Source organism: Mugil cephalus, chromosome 17, assembly GCF_022458985.1.
Source record: "Mugil cephalus isolate CIBA_MC_2020 chromosome 17, CIBA_Mcephalus_1.1, whole genome shotgun sequence".
Lineage (NCBI taxonomy): Eukaryota > Metazoa > Chordata > Actinopteri > Mugiliformes > Mugilidae > Mugil > Mugil cephalus.
In genome coordinates this window covers 247,288-269,494 of record NC_061786.1, presented here as the reverse complement: position 1 = coordinate 269,494, position 22,207 = coordinate 247,288, and the positions used below count along the sequence as shown (strand labels likewise).

General features: G+C 40.9%; 2 protein-coding genes across 6 annotated transcripts in view; one reads left to right on the top strand and one right to left on the bottom strand.

Annotated features, from left to right (window-relative positions):
* Window positions 1-17,007, bottom strand: part of commd8 (COMM domain containing 8) — a 50,181-nt gene extending 33,174 nt beyond the window's left edge. For 2 of the 4 annotated variants that reach the window (XR_007114604.1, XM_047610691.1), the window contains exons 1-3: window positions 16,893-16,964; window positions 9,721-12,255; window positions 3,798-3,953 (exon numbers count right to left, since the gene is read on the bottom strand). Coding sequence is in view for 3 of the 4 variants with exons in the window: in XM_047610691.1 (XP_047466647.1) it covers window positions 3,798-3,953; window positions 9,721-9,951 (387 nt within the window). In the remaining variant the exon portion in view is untranslated. Of the gene's footprint in view, window positions 1-3,797; window positions 3,954-9,720; window positions 12,256-16,892 lie in introns of all 4 variants that reach the window. The other 2 variants (XM_047610690.1, XM_047610692.1) reach the window with 2 other exon arrangements.
* A 965-nt stretch (window positions 17,008-17,972) lies between these two features.
* Window positions 17,973-22,207, top strand: part of atp10d (ATPase phospholipid transporting 10D) — a 128,993-nt gene continuing 124,758 nt past the window's right edge. The window contains exon 1 of one of the 2 annotated variants that reach the window (XM_047610454.1): window positions 17,973-19,980. The gene's annotated coding sequence lies outside the window, so the exon portion shown is untranslated. Of the gene's footprint in view, window positions 19,981-20,494; window positions 21,141-22,207 lie in introns of those variants that run through there. The other variant, XM_047610453.1, reaches the window with a different exon arrangement.

The following is a 22,207-nucleotide window of genomic DNA, read 5'->3' as shown; positions in this document are numbered from 1 at the left end:
TAGGGCAGTATGACCAAAAATACATGTCATTAAAAATTCTGATGGTATCACAGTATTTTTTTTTCCATGCATAATCACGAATTCCCAACATTTTCTACTGGTTGAGAGAAGACTTAATGAGACTGACTATGGATGGACTATTTTACTGTGATGATGAGTAAATATTGAAGAATAATCCCACACATTATAATCGGTTACAATGTTGGCTGAGGGGTGTTTACTAAATTGGTATTTTAGTAAGGGCATATAATATTAAGTAGGGGTGCATGGTAATTATCGTCCCGATATCAGGAAATTATGACGTCATTCCGATAAGTCCGGCTTATCGGCCAGATAACGTGTGATATATATTTTTGTCAGCACTGCAGTGTGAGCCGTCGTTGTAATCAGGCGCTCCCTCTCTTACATGAGACCTGCCTGGCCTGCAGTGAATGGTGCGTTCAAGTGGCGTCAGTACAATCGGAAAAACAACCTTATGACTGGAAAAAAAAAAAACAAAAAAAAAAAAAAACGCATTACTCCCTCATGTCAGAAAACAACTCGTCAACTCTTACCGCTTTCACATCGAAAATCCCCGGTCGACCCGGGCTGACCCGGCTCATTCAGACCCGGGTCGACTTGCCTTTGACGTACTTTCTCATCGGCAAAAGTCCCGGGACCTCCCACTGTGAGAGCTGCGCGCCTGCTTTTTCCTCCCTCATACGTCCTTCTTCGCGTGCATTGCAGATAAAGTTGCAGTTTGTTGAAGACCTGAAGAATGGATCGCTCAAATCCCTGCTCTTTCAAACGGCTGCTGATATTAGAATTGATCACTGTGTCCTGCAGTGCAGGACCTGCACAGAGCCCGATAACTGCCGCCAAATCTCATGTTTTCCTCATATGCAGAGCGCTGCCATGATGTAGACAGTCGTCATCCACCTATGCCCTTCCATTAATGATCGTTTAACAACACATTTGATTTGATTGATTGAAAAAAGACATAACAAAAATCTCTGCCCTTCAGAGATCAGTCTTTATGGGAGTAGATCAAAACTTGTTTTTGAGCTTAAGATTCTAGACAGTTAAGATTGAGACACCCAGATAATGCGATTGGAATCTGAGTTTTCATCGGATAATGCGTGTGCGCATGCTCCACCACCGCTGCGCTGGCGTGTGACCCCGCAACAAACACGTCCAAGAAAGCCGGGCGAAGAAGAAGAAGAAAAAGAACAGAGCCGTCTGAGGGATAGCGCGGATCTTACCTGCATCAGAAGTAGCGCGAACATTACGTATAAGATTAAAAAATGTACTATTATCCGGTATGAAAAGCAATGTCTGCCGCAAGAACGACTCTTGTTTATTATATCACATAATAGGTCAACCCGGAAATCGGGCCGTATTAATGTGGTATAATCCCGCTGAAAAGACACGTATCGCCACCTAGTGTGGAAGAAGAGAACGGTTATTCGATTTTCTTACGCTGCATGTAAACTGGGACAAGGACTGGACTGAGAAAGTCGAATTTTCAGCATAGCTCAATTAAGCTCTGCATGTAAACACACTGAGTGATACAGTCTGTTGGGCTGTCAAGTCAGAATGTAACAGGCAGATAGACTATATCGGTGAAGTTTGCTGATGACACAGTTCTCCTGTCCCTCCTGTCCGGTCCCTCCCTCCACCAAGGACCCACTCTGCAGCAGTTCGTAGAGTGGTGTGACTCTTCCTGCCTGGAGCTGAATGTCAGCAAAACGAAGGAGATGGTGGTGACCTTCTCCAGCAGCCAAAGGGAACTGGCGGCAGCTGTCAACACTATGATCCACGGTTCTCTGGTCGAGATAGTTGGGGAATACAGATACCTGGGAACCATCCTGGGCTGCCAACTGAGGTTCTCTTCCAACACTGAAGGGATCCTGAGGAAGTGCCACCAGAGGATGTACCTACTAAGGAAACTGAACTCTTTTTCTGTTGGTAAGAACATCTTGCTGACATTCTATTACACATTCATTGAAAGTGTTTTAACTTTCTCCATGTGCTGCTGGTATCACTCTGTAACTGTTCAGGATAGGAACCGCCTGCATAATATTGTTAAGGTGTGTTCTAAGATTATTGGACTCCCTGCAAGCCACCTGAGCACTGTGTATGAGCAGCAGGCTAGCGGCCTGGCTCATCGAATTCTCAAAGACTCAACCCATGCTCTGTTTCCAGCATTTGAGCTGATGCCGTCTGGTCGCAGGTTCCGCTGTCCAGCCTGTAAGACCCAGAGGAGGAGAGCAACCTTTGTTCCCAATGTTATTCTCCTCCTGAACTCTAAGAACTATACGACCGTCACAATAACTTAAGTCCTCCTGTGTTACACTTGAGTGTAACACAATATCATATGTGCAATACTACCTCTTGTGCAATACTACTTTGACACTTTAACTACGATGTCACTTTAAAATTTCATTGTTTTTTTTTTGTTTGTTTTTTTAACCATACCTCACTTTATTTATTTTATTTATTTCTTTGTCATACCTTATCTGCTGTTTTACAATTTTATTTTATGTACCGCTCTTCGCCCTCCTAATTGCCCTTCGGGGATAAATACATTTTTTTCTGATTCTGATTCTGATTGGCGTCAGAGCGACTGGGGTTTTTCACTCGATGTGAAAGGGGCTTCTGTCATAATTTTGGTAGTAGCTGACTGATATCAACGTCTTATCCACAGTATTTTACCAATTTCCCCAGATCTTACACATACATAGAAACGTGAACATAAAAAGGTCGGAGAAAGGACTCACAAACCGGGAACGGGGAATTTCCGTCACCACATGAATGCATCGCAACGTGCATACATTTGTAAATACACAAGTCGCTGGCTGAGTGCAATAAATGTGTAAAGAAAATACCATGGGGAAGGAGAAATATCATAGAACTAGCATATAAATGTTCTAACTTGTGTCTGATTTCAGGTCTAAAGGCCTTTATTTGGTGATTTTCATTTGAAATATCAAATAGTTTTGTTTGACCCTGATCTTTTAGCAAATGTTTGCTTGCTAATAGTTTTTCATCTGGAAAAATAAATATCTTCATTTTAAGAGTCAGAACTGTTTGTTCATTAGTCTTTCTTATCTCCACGTATGTTATCAGTTATCTGTATTGGCCTTTGGAAGCAGAAAGTTATCTTTACCAGCATCAGTTTTAAAAAAAAAAAAAAAGTTATCGTGCATCCCTAATATTAAGTATAAAAATAATAAGTATAATATTTTATAATCTACATAAAAAAATTGAAAATACATCATAACTACCTTACCTTATCTAACTATAGTGGTGGAAAAGGTTTTTGGACACCCCATCCATTTGTCAAATTGAATTAACAATCACTTTTAGGTTTTCAAGTGCAATTTATTTCAGTACAGTCACAGACAAAATACTAAACAAATCCTAGAACAGTCATTTAAAACCTAAAATTGATTGGTTCCATAAAAACACATAAGAAAGTTTGAGTATTGGGCCGCCAGATCGCCATGAAGTGCAAATTTAATTTTTGTGCAGTTTTGAACACGTTCCCTGTTATTTGTTGACTTTGATACTGATAATGTTGAGAATTGACATAATGGAACTGTCAAGAATTTAGTTTCATTTTTCTTGTAAACAATAAACAAAATAAATATAAATTGTATTTGTTTGTGTCTATTGCAGTCACACCTTTTGAAACACCAAAGGATTTTTTCAGAAATATTTCATGATAATATTTGAGATTGTGTCAAATTTTAAGAATGTCTGAAAACTTTTTTCCACCAATGTATGTATCAAACTATCCTGTTTCACTGTCTCACCTCTTCATCTGAGTTGTTGTTCATTACTGAGAGGCGGAACAGGGCTGTCAGGGAGTTGATCAGCTCCAGCCACTCCTGCAGGCTCCAGGTTGTGATGTAATCCTCTCTGTGAGGAGGCTCCCGCCCACACAGACCCTCCACCACGCTGTGGCACAGCTACATAGCAAAAAAAATACTGTGAGGTTCTGAGTTTGGCATGTGGTTACAAAACAAAGAAATGCACTTTACTAATTCTGAAAGTCTAATTACTAATTTGTCATGGCTTAACACTCAAAGTGAAATCATAAAGATTAATCTTCAATCTACTTACAAGGTAACTTAAAAAAGTGTATGACACTTTGAGAAGAACCAGTTGATGTGTGTATGTATCCGACCACTACTGCATTCATTCTATAATTACTATAACTCTATGGTATTCATTTAGATTTTATTATTATTAGTAATAGTAGTATTATCGGGGGTCTAAACACACTGCTGAAACACTACTGTATTAATTCTTAATGTTAAGGGTACACACTAAAAGTGGTGATACAATAATCTCTGGTACTCTGTAATATTTCGGAATTGTTCGAGTATAGCATCCTGTTGTGTCCAGGGTTATTATTATTTTCCGTCTTCCAATTCCAATGAGCTACAACAAGCCAGAGTCATGAAAGATGAAAGTTGGCATAGTAAATAGAAATAAGAAGTGCTCCACAAATAGTTTGACTGGAATCAGATAGATGATGGTGTATTGAAGGTCCAAAATGCAATCCCAAGTCAGTTTGCTAGCGGAATCAGCAACCTCAACTCAGTGACAACTTCAAAGATCTCTAATAACAGGAAATAATTATACCATATATTGTAAATATTGAAGAGGCTGAACTAATTGAGATTTTCCAATTTTTTCTCCTGAGTATCAAAACTTGGACCTACTGTAATAATTGCTGTAAGAATTGTAGAATTAGTTAACGTTACTGTAACTAGGGGTGTAAAAAACATTGATATGGCAATATTTTGTGATAGTTTTTCTTCCGATGATATAATATAAATTAATATAAATTTTATATAAATTAAATACATTTTGAATGTCTTAATATCGATTTTAAAATAAAAATAAAAATACATGTTTTGAGCAGATCGTGAATGGTAAATGGTCTTGCTCTTATATAGCGCTTTTCTACCTACTCAAAGGTACTCAAAGCGCTTTTACAGTCAGATACACATCCACCCATTCGTGCACACACACACACACACTTACACACCAGCGCCAGTTGCACTGGGAGCCGATGGGGGTTCAGTGTCTTGCTCAAGGACACTTCGGCATATGGGACACGCATCGAACCACTAACCCTTCGGTTCATGGACAACCCACTCTACCTACTGAGCCATAGCCGCCCGCCGAAATGAATGACTTCCGTGCCTCTGCTCTGCAAGGTGTTGCAATAGCACCACCTCGCTGAGCAGCGTTCCCTGCACTGGTGAGCGAGGCAGTGGAACAGGCAAGCAGCAGAAGCATATGGCAAGCCAACATTTAAAAGCCTGACAGTCAATGTGTTGCAGATATGTGTGATTCAGTTTTGCCTAGTCAAAAAGAGCATTTCAAATATTGGCAACTCCATTCTTCCTATCCACAATTCTCATTTCAGATATCCACAACTACATTCCTCCTAGGACAAATGACCTGAAGATCAAAGTTCAAATTTGGAATTATATTGTGCTCCAGTTAGAAGTAACCCCAGTCCAACACAACAGAAAGAAGTAGAGTGCCAGGTAAATATCACTCCACCACTGCTGTTCTACCAATGATCACAATCAAAAACAAAGAAAGGTTGGCTTTACTTCTATGATTATCAACACACACATTCACTTCAATTGTCTGGCATTATATATATATATTTTTTTTATTATATTTTATTTGCTTCAGATGTAGTACTGTGGAGTGGGTAAGACTGTTTTAAGTGGCTAGCTAGCAAGAACTGATAAGTTACACTAACGTTAGCCTCGCTAGCACAATTCTAGCTAGTAAATTTTGATGTTTAGTGCAGATATGCTGCAACATTTGCTGAAGAAAGCACATTCAGGAATATATCCTAGATATATTTGTATTGTACACAGTATTGTGGAACAAAGTCTCCCAAGACACTTTGAAGAAGGTTCTCGACAGCAGCTCTTGCACACACATCATGGAACTGTTTGAAGTGTATCGCAAGTTCCTCAGAGAAACAGCAACCTCTCATCCTTCTAGATGTCCTATTTGGACATGTTTGAAATCTTGTTGGGGCTCATCTGAGCATCTACAGAGGGAGACTGGACGCTTCACCTGGCAAGTATTCATGCAATGATCCCCTGGTGTTTTGCATATGATAGGATGAATTATGCATGGTACCTCCCATATTACTACGCCCAGAGGTGTCAGCTGCCCACCATACACCCAGATGTATACATGGAATTTAGGAATGGGGCCTTCTCAGTTCAACTGGGCTCCACAAATCCTTTTGGTCGAATCCCTGTTGACCAAGCCATAAAAGAAACGGTGAACAAAGACACCCAGACAGCTGGAGGGACAAAGGGATTCACCTTGAAGCCAGGAGCTGTGAGTAACTAACAGCTGAGTACAGAGGCATGTACCTCAGACAGCTTAGAGACCTGACAGGCCAAGGCATGTACAAACTGTCCCAACCAGATCTACAGGGTCCAAGGATCCAAAGAGATGAGGCAGAGGTCCAGTCGCTCACTGATTTTTTTGATTTTGGAGACTGGCTCAATCCTTTTTCCTGCATGAGTCCGATCTGGTTAGACTTAGATTCAGTGATCCACGAGGGAAATTACTTTGTCAACATAGCCTCGTTGCAAATAAAAGTAAACACTCATAAAACCACAAGAAAGATAAATAAAATAAGATAAAAATTAAATGACATTAAATTAAAGTAAAATAAAAATGAGCAGTGTAATCAAAAATGTACAGAATTAGCATTATGAACAAATATACAAAAGTAGTTGTCAAAATAGTGTCCAAGGTGATGTGGATTTTTGGTCAGTTGCATAGCAACAGCGGTGTGGATCGTATCGTCATGGTGTTTCTCATCAATGGTGTTTTCTTATTGGCTGAGGGAGGGATGTAAATACAGGTGTCTGCCTGTAGAGTCTGAAGCCGGGCACAGACGTACTGTGGTCCCATGAACCAAGTCTCCAAAGCACATCTCACGACACACTCCCTCCCGGTCCCATCAAGCGTACACAGTCCATCCATCTCGCTGCCGAAGACCTCATGTCCCCCGTGAATCCACCGGCAACTCCAGCCTGACATCCAAAGCAGTTCTTCTAAGGTTTAGCGGGAATGTCAGGCCTTACTCCGGGCAGCTGAGCGGACAGCACTAATAGCCAATAGCAGGTCTAAGCCAATAAGCCTGTCCACTGGCTTCTTGGTTCCACATGATGTAACCAGGGATCTCTTGAGAGCTCATGAGATCGGGGAGGAGGCCTACCAGATTTTCAAGCAAATGAGGTTAGATGAGAACTCCGCTTCAAAATTATATGACAGCATGACCAAGCAAAGTCTGAAGACATTTTCCAAGGTAAGCAAAAAGACATTGCATGGGATGAAAGGAAAAGATGTGGTCCTTGAGGCAGATAGAAACCTTTTCAGCCACATGATCCTGGTGGCTGAACACAGGAAGGTGAACATGAAGGATGTCCTTGCCCACCCACTGGGTCCACTGCCATGGGCACTGGCTAATGCTGATGAATCTCTGCGATGCTGAACGACTAAACTGGGGTAGAGATACCACTAGAGATATCACTCTCCAGTACAAGAACCTCAGTGGACAAGTGGACACCACATCCAGCAGTGGAGAACATTCCTTTGCAGTCCCTTGAACAAGGCTGGTCTAATCAAGTTTCTGGTGGAAGAGTGGAAACACCCACAATACAGAGAAATACTGCATGGCAAGGTGTTATGCATGACCTGTGAGGAAACCTGCTATAGCATGACAGAGAATTAGTGTGAGGAAACCTGCTATAGGATGACAGAGGATGAGTGTGAGGAAGTATCAGAGCTGTACTCAACACAAGAAGAAGCTGACACTCGCCTAATACTTCATGCACTGGATTCAGCAAATGCATGCAGTTCGTTGACATCAGCCTGGGGTATCTTTTTGAGCCTTTGACAAAGGCCCAGTTGGGATATCCACATGTTTTGAGGGTTTGTTTGATGTGTTGTCCCTCCTTGTCCTTGCCATCCTGTCTAGTTGGTACAGTCTATGCTCGGTGCTGGAGGGTTTGGACCCTTCAGCACAGAGGAAGGACACAGAGGAAGGACAGGGAAGAGGAGCACAGCAGAAGGAAGAACATCACCATCCCCTATATAGCTGAGGAGAATTTTTGGAAAACACTGCATCCCAGTTTATTTGAAACTTGGCAACACACTAAGACAGAAACTGGTCCACCCCCAAGACAAAACACCTAGACAAAAACAGAGTAATGTAGTGTACGCTGTTCAGTGTAGTGAGGAATGTACAGACTTGTACATTGAGGAAACAAAACAACCCATCCCCTAACGCATGTCCCAACACAGGAGAGCCAGCTGATCAGGGAACGACTCAGCTGTCCACCTCCACCTGAAGGACAAAGGACACTCCTTTGAGGATACCAATGTCAAAGTCCTGGCCAGAGAGGACAGATGGTTTGAGAGAGGAGTAAAGGAAGCCATCTATGTCAAAGTGAAAAAAACAGAGGAGGTTGACTGTGATTTAATTTACCATCTATTTACAATTCAATTTTGACTTCTGTCCCCAAGAAGTTTCAACACCATTCACACCTTGAGCCTCCAGGCTCCCATTGACAATATCCTCGTTAGAGCTCTATTCATAGGGTGAGTAGTCTAGGCACACCGTTCCCCCCATTCAAGGACAGGTAAGTACCAGCCATTATTGAAATTAGTGACCCCAGTTTCTGGTCAAGCAAGTTTCGGGTGGGTGGCACCCACAGTTTTTTCCTATTTAAACCTCAATTCCAAAATCCAATTTTTTGGATGTTTTACCTCCAAACACAAGTGTTTTGTTGCACTTAACATACACACCCATACTAAAATGAGCAATAAACAATAGTAACAAAAATAAATTAGTGAAGTGAGTCATATTCATCTCACAAAGATAGTAGTGACTATATACCTCATTAGACTGTACTATGGGTTATAAGTTTAAGAGTGTATACCTCCAAAGCCTAAGTAGACAGCAGACACACAAGGATGTACAGTATTGTTGAGGAATAAAAGGGAGAAAACCCCTTACCTCAAGTATTTCCATGCAAGACCTGAATCATTCTCATACTTATTGATGCCACAAGTTTTAAGCATAAAGAATATCAAACTCAGAGCACTAATATTATTTGCGCTTAGCGATCTTCTGGTCATAGAAATCCTCAGCAGCTTTGGGGGAATCAAAGGAGTGTTTAATTCCGACCCCAATGAAAGCTAGCCTGCCTGGGTAGAACAAGCTGTACGTGACCTTGGCCTCTCTGAGTTTTCTCTTCACTGGAAGGAAAGTGGTGCATCGTTTGCTGACCTCCGAGCTCATGTCTGGGAAGATGTATACCTGGTCTCTTTTGTATGTTAGCCATTCTTTAGCTTTCCCCAGATTCAGTATTTTCTGTCTGTCTGCATAGAAGTGGAGGCGGACGAGAATGGTCTCTCTCTGTTGGTCGGCCTCAGGCCTCAGTGTTCGGTGTGCCCGATCTATAACCACCTGGGAGCTGAAGTTGTCAGCTCCGAGCACAGCGGGGAAGAAATCCGCAAGGAATTTGATCATATTGCCTTCTTCAGCTCCCTCTCTAATGCCGACGAGCCGAAGATTTTGTCTTCTACTTCAGTTTTCTAGATCTTGACATTTATCCTGTATTTTCTTACATTCTTTAGTAATAGTTGTGACTTCTCCAAAGCACTTACTCTATCCATCGTTTCGCAGAGTGCGGTGCCCATCTCTTCATATTTGGTGGCTGTCTCAGCCTGTGCCGAATGGAGTCGTGCTAGCTCACCGGTCAGCTCATCTCGTATGGTCCGTATATCGGCTTTTGTCTCTTCGCGGAGAGACCCAATGTCTGTTTTAATTTCTTTAAACGATGCTGTGATCTCAGCTTTTATCTGGACCAGCACCGCTTCTCTACATGTCTGTAGCATCCGCAGAGAAAAGCGTGGTTTCAGGTGTATTCCCCGCTGCGCAGTCGGCCATTTCTGAGCTGCCTCGCGTGAATGGAGTTATCGTTTTCTGTACCTGCGTTCCTTGTTGATTCCCCCTGCGTGAACTCTTCTTCATAGCAAGAGTTTTGTCGCTAAGTGGATAACAATTAAGGCTATGCTCTGTTTTTGTGGTATATGGAGGTTTAAACTTGTTTAATAAGTGTTTATGTGTCGGAGTTCTTCTCCTATGCTGCCTACTCCATCAAGCTGAAACCGGAAGTCCTCGGGATAAACAAATTCCGTTGTTGTGGCTCCACTATTTTCCACCTCAGACCACTGCGACTGATCAGTCCTACCTTTACAGACAGTTGATTTATTGATTTCATCTGTCTAAAGTTAATAGTTAAGTGACATCTTGACGTTGCGCTCTCACAGCTTTGAATTATAGCACATCCTCTGTAATTCTCAAGTGACAAGAGGCAGAAAAATATGCAACAAATCAAACACAAGTCTCGAAAAAACTCCCAGACATTACAGAGATGTCGATTCGCACTCGATTATTATCAGAGGACCTCTGCGGTACGAGGTACGTAATTTGTGGGGTAATTTTTACTTTACAGATCACGGACACAGGCAATTTGCATGGGATTAAGATCAACCTCCATGATTATTACAAATTACCGGAGGTCCCCTAGTAAAACTAGTCCTGTGCAAATAGGGCTTTAAACTTTTAATCAGTTGATGAACAGCCTATTTCAGTTAAATTGTTGTTTTCAATAAATTGCCTGTTCAAAATTTTTGGTCTCTTGCTCACATTTCTTCTTTTTGCAGCTCTACTTAGGACTTTCTTAAGATCCAACAGTGCAAAATGCAAATTCCAATAAAAGAAAATCCTTTGGTCATCAGTCTTTAAACTTATATGATATTTTTAGCCTGAGGGATCTTGTTTAAATTATTATCACTATGTTTAGTGTTTCATGTCCTCTTTTCCATAAATTGGCGCACATAGAAAAATAATCCCATTGGAATACTTCCGCCGATACAGTTCAATTACGAAACCAAGGAGGAACCGAGTTTGCGAGGATCCATGAGCTGGTAGGTGGGGTAGACAGTTCCCCCTCTTAACAACAACTCTCCGCTACTTGTTAGCTCAGACTACCACTTGCCACTCAAAGCGGGAACACCCTTAATTGAGCAGAATTTTAAACCGTAATAAAAAAAAAAACACAAAAAGATAGGGCAGCAGGGAGAACAGTCCATGGTGTTGGTGTGAGGGGTCACTGATGATGTTACGGGCTCGGACATGCAGCGCTGTGATGAGATGTCCTGAATGGAAGGAAGAGGGGTCCCAATGATCCTCTCCCCTGTCCTGATCGTTCTTCCAGTCGGAGGCGCTGCAGGCTCCACACTACACAGAGAGGCAGCTGCACAGAATGCTCTCTATGGTGCTGCCCTAGTGTTGAGGATGGGCAGGGGCAGGTGGGCTCTCCTCATCCTATGCCGGAAGTGCCCTCTTGACCAGTGACGTGGTGTTCACAGTGAGGTCATCTGTGATGTGCACCCCCAGGAACTTGGTGCTGCTGACCACCTTCACAGCTGAGCTGTTGATGAGCAGTGCAGTGTGGCTGGGTCGCTTCTTCCTGAAGTCGACGACTGTCTCCTTCACCTTGTCTATGTTCAGGATGTTGTCTGTTGTCTCTGCACCAGCCCACCAGCTGCTCCACCTCATCTCTGAAGTCCAGGTTATTGTCATCTCTGATGAGGCCCACCCCCTTTGTGTCATCCGCAAACTTTGTGGCAAACCTGAGGACGCAGTTGTGTGTCATCAGAGTTAACAGCAGAGGGCTCAGGACACAGCCCTGAGGGGTGTCCGACCAGCACTGACAGGTCTGTTGGTGAGGAAGTCCAGCAGTCAGTTGCCCAGGGGGGTGCTGAAGCCCAATAGTCCCAGTTTTCCCAACAGATAGTGTAGGATGATTGTGTTGAATGCTGAAGTGAAGTCCAGGAACGGATGTCACATGTGCCAGGCTCAGGTGAAGAGCGGAGGAGATGGCGTCCTCAGTGAGCGGGTCAGCCGGTAGGCGAACTGGAACGGGTCAATGTGGAGGGGAGTCTGGAGACAATATTTTCTCAAGAAGTCATTCGATGAACTGCATTTTTTTGCACTTCAGCATGGGCCTAATCACTCAGACCTGGAGGTTGCTGCCTGGAGACCACCTGAGAAACTCCGCCCTCACTCACTTTAACTTGAGTTCCTATCCACAAAGTCACTTCTGGTTGGCCAAACTTAAAATGCATTGGCTCCTACAGGAAAGGGAAAAACAACAAAAAAAGGCAAAGGATTCTGGGACATGTAGTCTTTACTCAAAAACAATACTCAATTTTACTCTTCTTTAAAATCTCAAATTTTAAGGTCCCTACATTACCCAGGTGAAAGAAAGCACTGTCAAAATGAGGATGTCTCATCATGTCTCAAAGTTAAGCTGCTTGTCTTGCAGGCTGGATTACTGTAATTATATGGCAGTCAAAATACTGTAGCTCTCTAAAAAGCTAAGCTGATAAGAAATGCTGCAGGTAGAGCACCGATTTAGCAAGAATTCGCAAGAGAGATCTTCTCTTTTGCACTGAGCACCCATTCTGCAATGTCTTATCTAATTTCTTCTCTCTTGCTACTCATGTATTGCATGCTACTACTGTTGCACTTTGCATGTTAATAGCTGTGTGTCCCTCCCTCTAGTTCCCTTTCCTCCACCCCTATCTTCACGGGAGTGTATCTTGCCTAGAGTGGTGTGTCTATGACCTACAGAGCTGCATACAACTCATTTATGGTCCTGGTCTCATTAGCCTGCCCAGTCTTCATGGCCTGCAGTTATCCATTTCTACCTAAATGCATCATTCTCCAACATCAAAACTATATGGAAATGGAAATGGAATTATGTATTAAACAAAGGTGTTAGGGTGCTTTCTCACCCAGTTCATTGTGCGCAGCAGTATTGGTTATAATTATATAACTAACAGTTCACCCAATGTCTCTGAAAAGACATACACTAATGCTAGCAGAGGAACGGTCCAAACAGTGTTGTCTTTGGCAGCCATTTTAGATTTAGTCTTAGTCTTTTGGACGAAAATGCTTATTAGTTTTAGTTTTCCGTCATTTCTATATGTCATAGTTTTAGTCAATAAAAACTCAAAATACTTTTAGTCCAGTTTTAGTCAGTTTTTATTAATGTCAGTCACATCAATGTGTAAGCCTGTGGGGGTGGGGGGCCTTATCTATACTCCTAGATTTACTTGGCTTTACTTTCATCCTAGCCCACTGCAGATTAACTCTAACATAGTCTGGAAGGTCAAGACTCACAAGTTTATTATCATGTGCACAGCATGATGCTGTCCACACAAATGCCTAACAGTACAAAATCTTAGAAGTAGAATATCAGATACAAAATATAAAATAGGCAGTGCAAAAAAAGTATGCATTATGTCAGTGGTTCTCAAACCTTTTTCCACCAAGTACCACCTCATAAAATACTTGGCTCTCCAAGTACCACCATAATGACCAACATTAAAATACAGTAGCATAGCAGGCCTAAGTATTCATTAAAAACAAGGTAGACGTTTTATTTGACAAGTAAATTTAATATAGTAATGACGTTACACACAGTACTTTGAACAGCACCGTGCTCCTGGATGAACTTGTTCAGTAACTGGAATATTTGCTCAGATGTAGTTCTGGTCTCCAGTGATTTACAACACATTAAGTCCTCCTGCACCACACCGTCATATTCATATGTCACATAAACCAATAAATTGGCCAAATCTACAACATCTGTAGTCTCATCAAGTTGTATGGCAAAATATCTACTGTTCTTAATTAATCTATCGTTTATTCTTCATGACACGGTGAAAGCGGCACCAAGTTTAACTCTCTGGCAGCTTTCTCTCCACACATGATACATGTCATCTCTTTGGCTAATGGTAAACACAGCTGCTCCCGATTGTGTGCAGCTTACTGGCTCTGGCGATCAGGAGGCTGGCACAATATGAAGTTTCCTGTGCTTTAGCTACGGGTGTACCATAGGACAGAATGGTGGACTTGGACTGCTTCAGTTCAGAAAAAAAAAATAATCCATTGGTCTGTCCTTCAGTGCTGTATGTTTGGTTGAAAGATGCCGTTTGAGATGCAATGGTTTCATGGACTCATTGCTCAGAACGTCACCACATACAACACACTGCGGCCAGGGCATCTCCTGTGTCCCGCTCCAAATGAATCCCAGTTTTATGTATTTTTCGTCATACTTCCTCCTCACTGGTTTCTGCCGTTTGCTAGCAGTTCTGGGGCTGGTTTTGCCACTGTCATTAGCATCTGCGCTCGGCTTACACACACACTCTTCAGTTCTCCCTATCATTCATGAATTTAATCCACGACAGTAATTTTATCGTACTTGTCATAATTAGCAAAGCCACCTCCACCTTTTCCCATCACAGCGTAGCCTGTAGCTACCAATGGCAAATGACCATATGTCAGTGGAATCGGCGGGAATGTGCTACGTATGGCTACCGAGAAGCACTTGCAAACTTTTTTAAATTATTAACTTAATTTGTATCTCCTTTCATTTTCTTGTCATCGGTTGATTAGATATTTTCATCCATTCAAATATTGTGGATATTATTTTACGTTTTATTTTTATTTTTTAAATTTTATTTATATTTAATTAAGTGATTTTTTTGGCAAACCATGGGATGTAGCCCGCATACCACTAGTGGTACGCCTACCACAGTTTGAGAATCAGTGCATTATGCAACTGAAAATGCACTGAACGTTTCTAACTCTTTAGTTTATTTTTTATTAAAATTCTGTATAATTAAGGGCGTTCTCGCTTTGAGTGACAGGTGACGTATGGACGCTGCCAGAGGCCACTAGCTGCTAGTCTTTGTCTAATGGTCTTTACCTGAGCTAATGACAAGCTTTCGGCTGAGTTTAAGGTTTCGGTCCATTTTGGATCATTTTAAATAAAAAATAATAATTGTGTGCTTTGCTGCACCTCCTACAAGACCATCTGGTAAGTGAATCTGGAGAATTATTTATATGTTCTGTGTCAGTGCCCAATATAGCTACTCTGGTAGCTGAAGTTAACTACCTAATCAGCCAGTTTCATGAATTCGCTTTAGGTTAGCCTTTCAGCGAGGCTATTCAACAAACAATCTGTTGGGTTTTAAGGGGTTACGTAAGGCCTTCAGCCTGTGTATAACACTGGGAAAAACCAGGAAGAGTCTTACTTCTGTTATTAGTTAGTTAGTTAGTTAGTTGTTTTCCGCTTTGCTACAGCTTGCTCACAGACTAGGATACATCACACCCAAATAATTCATACGCGGGAAACCAGATAGAGGTAATGTAGCTAATGTAGCTAATGGCTACACATAGAAACTCACTGACACATGAGAGGCAGTACTCCTCCCTTCTAGATGGGCGGAGTCTAGGTAGAATAAGATCACTGTACGTGCTTGAAGGAGGGCTTTTGGTTTTTTCTACCCCTAAGGTGGATTGACTGAAGTCTCAGCCCTGAAATCAATACTTATTCTCTGTGTACCAAATAAATATCCTAAACGTGAGAAATTGTCGCGTAATTTGTGCGTAGGTGGACTATCCTTTCCAAACGGTATAAAGATCCTGGACTGAAGGAGAGGAACATATCCTCCTTCAACAAATCACCGAAGTCAGAATGTAAATAATACTAATACTTTTAAATAAAGTGTGTCAGTTTGGGAAATATTTATCCACCGTGTGAAAGAGGAAACTTTAATGTCTTGTTCCCGTTACTTTTTCTATACGACCATTGTTATGGTAACAATGACAGACTTGGTTCGGTTTGATGTGTTGAGCTGCGTTCACTTATATTAAAATATTAATGTTATATCACAGTATGGATCCAGACATAACTTTAGTCTAGATGTTGAAATGAGCATATACTGCATATACTATTCCGTTTCCCTTTGGAATGTCACAAAACAGGGGTTAGAGTGACTAAATTTTGCTTTGTGTATGTGATATTTCCCTAATATTATTATCAAGTTTATGTCATATAGTTCTTTCTGTTTCTTACTATATTGTTCCAATCTAAAGAAAAATCTGAGTCAATCTTCAATGTGATGTAACGCATTACTTCTTTCCAGAAGGAGTGACAGTTCCAAAACAGGTGCATTGCAGTTTCAGGCTGAGACTCACACAGAGAAGAGTTTACACATAAATCTTTCCTGAATTTTAACAAATAATGTTTGGCAGGGTAGTATCTATGAATTAGTTTGTAAGACACTTCTGTCACTTTTTTTGTAATAAAGTATTTGTAAGGGAGGTTCCATATATGGATCCAGTTCAGTCCATTAACAATATTAGAGAAGTACTGAACAACAGACGGGGCAGTGCTGATATCAGTTTGAAACAATACTCTGATGAGATAATTTCTTTTTTGGTTTTAACACAGAAACGCATATGCCCCACTGGTGTTTTAATATGGGATCTAACACTTCGGCCTTCATTTTCGAGATTCAGAATCCAACGGGGGACGTCACGATGGGTTTGTCTATGGTATATAGTCAATGTATGCGAAGCGCGAAAGGTAACCATGACGTATAAAGGAAGCGCTCATCCCTCCGTCACAACAACAATGGCTCACATTGGTCAGAAGAATTGGGCTGATATTTTGTGCACCACGGAGCGCCGGCACCTGGATATGATTTAACCCACATAAATATCAGCTGACGGAGGGGAGGGGTCGAACCTATTGGGTGGAAAGCTTCAAGTCTTCATGGGGCTTCATCGGGCCATCACTAGTAACATTGTTAAACGTTTAATCCGATTATCTCCATATGTTAATTATCTCCATGTTCGTTGTCCCACTTGAAATAATGAATCATTATCGTAAAAAAATAACATTCGTACTTACCTTACAACAATCTGTGTTTGATAATCTGCTCAGTAAAACCACCATGTTTCACTTGGGTTCTTCTTCTTCTTCTTCTTCTTCTACTAGCGGTACTACGCTAGTAAGCGTGGTACCGCCCTCTACAGGATAGGACTATGTACGACCACAACGATAGATAGATAGATAGATAGATAGATAGATAGATAGATAGATAGATAGATAGATAGATAGATAGATAGATAGATAGATAGATAGATAGATAGATAGATAGGTTTTTCCTTTAACTCTACTCTACCAAAGCATACAATGATATTTACTTTTTCCTCTTTTGAATGTTGACTTTGCTGTTGAATATATGGCTTTAATGTGTGTGAGGACATGTTCCCAAGTGTTATACATCTATAGTCACTCGACCTTGATTAATATCGGACTGTGGTGCTATATCAATGTTCAAACGGACACAATAAAATATAAAATATATAGGAACTCATGTTGGAAACCATATTTCTTATTTGGCGCTTCTGGTACTTCTGGCACTTCTGGTGGTAGCCTACACAATTACTAAGACTGATAGTCTGTGCTATTGTAATGAGTTAAAAAGTGCATAGTTACAAATAGTATGTAATGGGTTAAAAATCCATTAGTCATTTGTCATTAGTTTTTTTTTTTTTTTTTTCTTTAAAATATAGTAATATTAATCCAACCTATTTTCATTCATTCATTATTGGATTCGATTGGCTTTTCTCAGAATGTAAATGGATCAACTCACTATATTACTGCTTGACAGTTTCGAGTGTGATTCCAGTCTTCCTTTAAAAGCGTCATCTAATGCATTACTGACGTGTCATTTATCAGCTGGCCGGCCAGTCAGACCTGACAGATTCTGTCAGGCATTTTTTGTCCGGTTCTATTTTGTCTTTTGGGGGGATGGTTTTATTGCTGTGTTTGTCATGTTACTTGAAGTATGTTTGTTACTTCTTTTCAGCAGCCTAGTCTTGTTTGTGTATATCTGTAACCATAGCAACCTAAAGCTGGTGTATTCTGGGAAAGTAGAGGTGTGACCTCTCAGTTATCAGCTTCGCCTTCTCCGCCTTTGTTTTCTCTCCCTTCTTGGCTAAAGCAACGTTTGTAAGTATTCTTCAGCATGTAGCATTGAGTCGTTACCCATTTTGAATTTTGTTGTTGACTGTGACAACTAACGTGTTGATTAACAAGATTCAAGATTTAAGATCACTTAATTGATCCCCGCAGGGAAATTGTTTTATCCAAGAGTCTCAAGACAACAGAGAACATAAATGTGGGACCAGACATAAACGTAAGAGTACAAATCAAGGAGAAAAAAAAATAGAATAAGATAAAAACTAAAAATTTTAAAGGTAGTGTAGGAGTGAGGTGGTAAGTTACAAGAAATATTCTGAAAATATAACCGTTAGCCTGCTAACAGTTAGCGTTGTGTATTTTGATGGCTGTGGGGATGAATGACCTCCTGAAGCGCTCCTTCCTACAACTCATAAGAGCCGTTGTCTGCGACTGCTTTCCTGTCCAGCCAGGGTGGGGTGAAAGGGGTTGGCTGTCACGGTCCAGGATGCTTTGAACTTTCCTCATGTAGCACCTTTCCGTGACAGTCCCCACAGAGTCCAGACTCCTCATTAGAACTGAGCCAGCCCTGCGGATGAGCTTGTCCAGACGCCTCCTGTTCTTTTCTGCCATGCGTACTTCTGTACATGGCAGGAACCAGAGGGGTACTGCAAGTCTGACGTGTACAGGGTGAAAAGGAACGGTGCCAGCACTGTCCCTTGGGGGGGGGGCCCTGTGCTGCTTATGACAGTCTCCAAGACCCCGTTCTGCAGTCTTACAAACTGCGGCTGCTAGCATGAGCAAGGCCCAGTTGGCTTTGTTAGCTCTATTGTATTTATCATATGTTGTGCTGTTATATTAGCCAAGCGTGCTATGTACACTGATGTTGTGTATGAGGGTTGTTAATAAGAATGTTAATGTATTTTGTTGCAGTTTCCCAAATGTCTCAAGTAAACGTCAAGTAAACGTAACAAACTGTGTCCTGGAGTTTCTTGGGAGTGTTGAGCTGAGTGGACAGTGTTGATGTGATGTTTTTTCATGATTCGTTATACTGGTTCAGTTATCCCCGGATGTATGGTATGCATATGGTGTCTTTGTTTTGGTCCTCTGTTTTGTTCTGTTTTGAGTGTGTTTTGTTCTTTTCTCTTTTTGCTTATTGTCTTTATTTTTGACTTGTTGTTTTCCTCTGTTACATATGGCCCATCACGGATATTGGCAAAGCGTAAGTGCATGTTTTATGTGTTTTTCCTCCTCCTGTCTGTCTTTATCTTCCGTGATGATGCTGGGCTGTTAATAGAGTGTTCTGATGACTGAGTGATTGTGTGCTGTGGGATGTTCTGATGTTCAGAGGAGGCACTGGTTCGTGTGAGTGGGTTTTCTGTAGACTGTGATTTTTATGTTGCCGTCTTCTTTGTGGTGAATGTTCAAATCAAGGAATGATGGTCCGGTTGTGTTCTTCTTTGTGCATGAACTTATTTTTCCAGTGTTGTCCATGGTGTTCAGATGGTCTGTGAGTTCTTGTGTATGTCCGTTTTTTATTTTTTCCAGGATGTCGTCAACGTATCTTTTCCAGAGTGTGGGTTTACAGTGTGTGGGTGCTGTGTGGATGGATTTGTTTCCAAGTTACATATGTTGTTTCCGGTGCCTATGTGTTTCCAAATATATTAGTGTGTGTATGTGAATGGGTGAATAAGAGGCATCAACTTAAAGCACTTTGTAGAAAGGCGCTTTATGAAGTTCAGTCAATTTCCTTATATTAATTTATGGGACAGATCTGCCACATCCAATATAGCGGACGCATTGACATATCGCAGCAACGAACCAACCCGCTCAATGCGCCATCTACCATAGATGCCGCATTCTGGCTGTTCAGACATGTCAGTGAAGCCACCATCTTGGGCAGAGGTTCTTAGCAGCGGTCCGACTGTAGTCAGTGCATCCGACTGACTAAAATAACAGACTTTTGTGTCGTTTACAGATGTTCCCATGAAAGAAACACCAAAACCAAGCAACGGGGAATACCATTTCACATGTGAGATGTTTTATATTATTCAACTGTTTTGAACGTGTTGAATGTATCTCTAAAGCTTAAGTATCAGTTTCATATATAACATTAACGTTGACTGCTAAAGTTAACCTAAGTTTTGTGTCTGAACTGTAGCTATACATACATTACCAGAACCTAGCGTTTTTCAGATGGAGTTGTTGTTTTGTCTTTAAAATGTAAAGTGCCTTAAAAATAAAATATATTTATTTTGATCATTATATCATAAACTCTATTGTGTTACTATCATTAAACATATCATTATCGCTTATTTTATTGTTATTATCAATTGGTTTTGACAAATACCTACAAGCCTTTCAATGGTGTTGCGCATTACCTGCATCTTTAATTAAACCACACTATATTGTATCATAAATATATGTCTGACATTTATAATAAACCAAACGGATTGAAAATCGGTTAAAAATTCAGTGAGTTCTGATGATTTTAATCGTTGATAGACCTCTGCCTCCGTTCACTAATACGTTAAGTAGACACGGCTTCCTCCTGCCCAAGATGGCGGCCGCGCCGACGCATTGGTCCAATAGACAGAGAGGGCGGAGGCGGCTATATGTCTATGGACACTACTCGCTTGATGCCAGTCACATGATAGATAAGTTGCGTTCACACTCGTCGGGGAATTTCTGAATCTATCCTTCCTTTTTCAAAATCTCAAAGTCATAACCGTTTATGTAAATACTGTATATATATGTGGGGTTGTTATTCGGCATAGGTCATCAGTGAAGCTGATCATCATTAAATCAGAAGAGCTACCAGTTTAGTGCCGTCTGAATCGTTGTAAATATGACAACATGCAGAGTAAACTAAATGAAAGTCAGTAAATGTTATTCTACATATGAACATGACCATCAACAATGTATCATTTGCCAAATATTACGCAAAGGACCAGTAATTCATACATTATTCTGTATGAACACCCCACAAGTGCCACTCCTGTTACTGAAATTCGACAATTATTGGAAATCTCCGCTACAAAGCGGAACTAAGTCGCAGCCGTGTGACCGTATTTCACATCCTGTTTTTAATTTTCACAGTGGTTGTTCAAGTTTCTATTTGACAGAAAGAAGTCAAAAAGCGGCATAGTTGTTCATATTAAACTTCAAATTGAAAAGGAAATTAACAACAGGGTAAGTGTTGCTTAAACCAGACTTTTCCAGGAAGAGACGTAAAGGCAGATCGGAGATTTGAACCGTGTGAAGAGGCGAATATTATTTTAAATTACATTTTAAATTGTGAATGATTTATTATCATTTCAGCCCTTGGGATGAACGTTCTACGCTCGTCGACTGTCAATACCAGCTTCATTAGCTTCAATCGCGTTAAAAGTCTGTAGGAAAAATCAGTTCAGCCAATTTGATTATACATTTTACTAACTTAGTATGGACACACCAATAGCTTTATATACCCTTAACATTTTTTACAGCCTCTTTCACCAAAGCGCCCCAAACAGAAAGCTTTTAAGAGATGAGGTTATGGTTGGGATGCAGTGTGTTGTGTCTTGAGTAGGCTATTGTTTACATTTAGTTTGAAGTGGAAGCAGATTGCTTAAAAATAACTCTAGTATGTGCTGTATGGGAATGGAGAGCATTCCCATGCACAGATCTCAGTCAAAAACAACCACACTGCTCTTGTGCTTTTGGGTGAAAATACTGAAATTTAAAAAGTAGAAGCTGTAACACAAATTGTAAATCTGAAGTTTACACCTTAGCCAAATACATTTAGACCACTGCTTAAAATTTACTTATTTAATAGCTTGGTATTGTTTCACTTTAATCCCATTGCAAAAATAAACTATGTCTTTCCTGGTGATACATTTTCTTGAAAGAATAGTACACAGCTGGAAAATGGTATGCAAACATCTGAGCTGAACTGTTGACCATACTGCATTTTTTCTCTTATTGGCATCTTTTTCAAAAATTATTTTGTTAGGCTACTGCATGTTACAATCTGTGTTTAAGAAATATTTGCAACGTCATATGTCTGTGAAGGTTCTCAGTTATCCAGGTCATGGTAATCCAATAGGTGATTAAAAAAAGGCAACTGAACTTGTAGAGGTTCTTGAAGACATATCTCCACTCATCCAAGTAACATCTTCCGTTCTGAAAGACTGGTGGGAAGTTCAGGTTTAAACAGGAAACTCTGTGGGTAAAAACCCATCACAAAATAGCTGGACATGTTTCTGTAAGAACCAGAA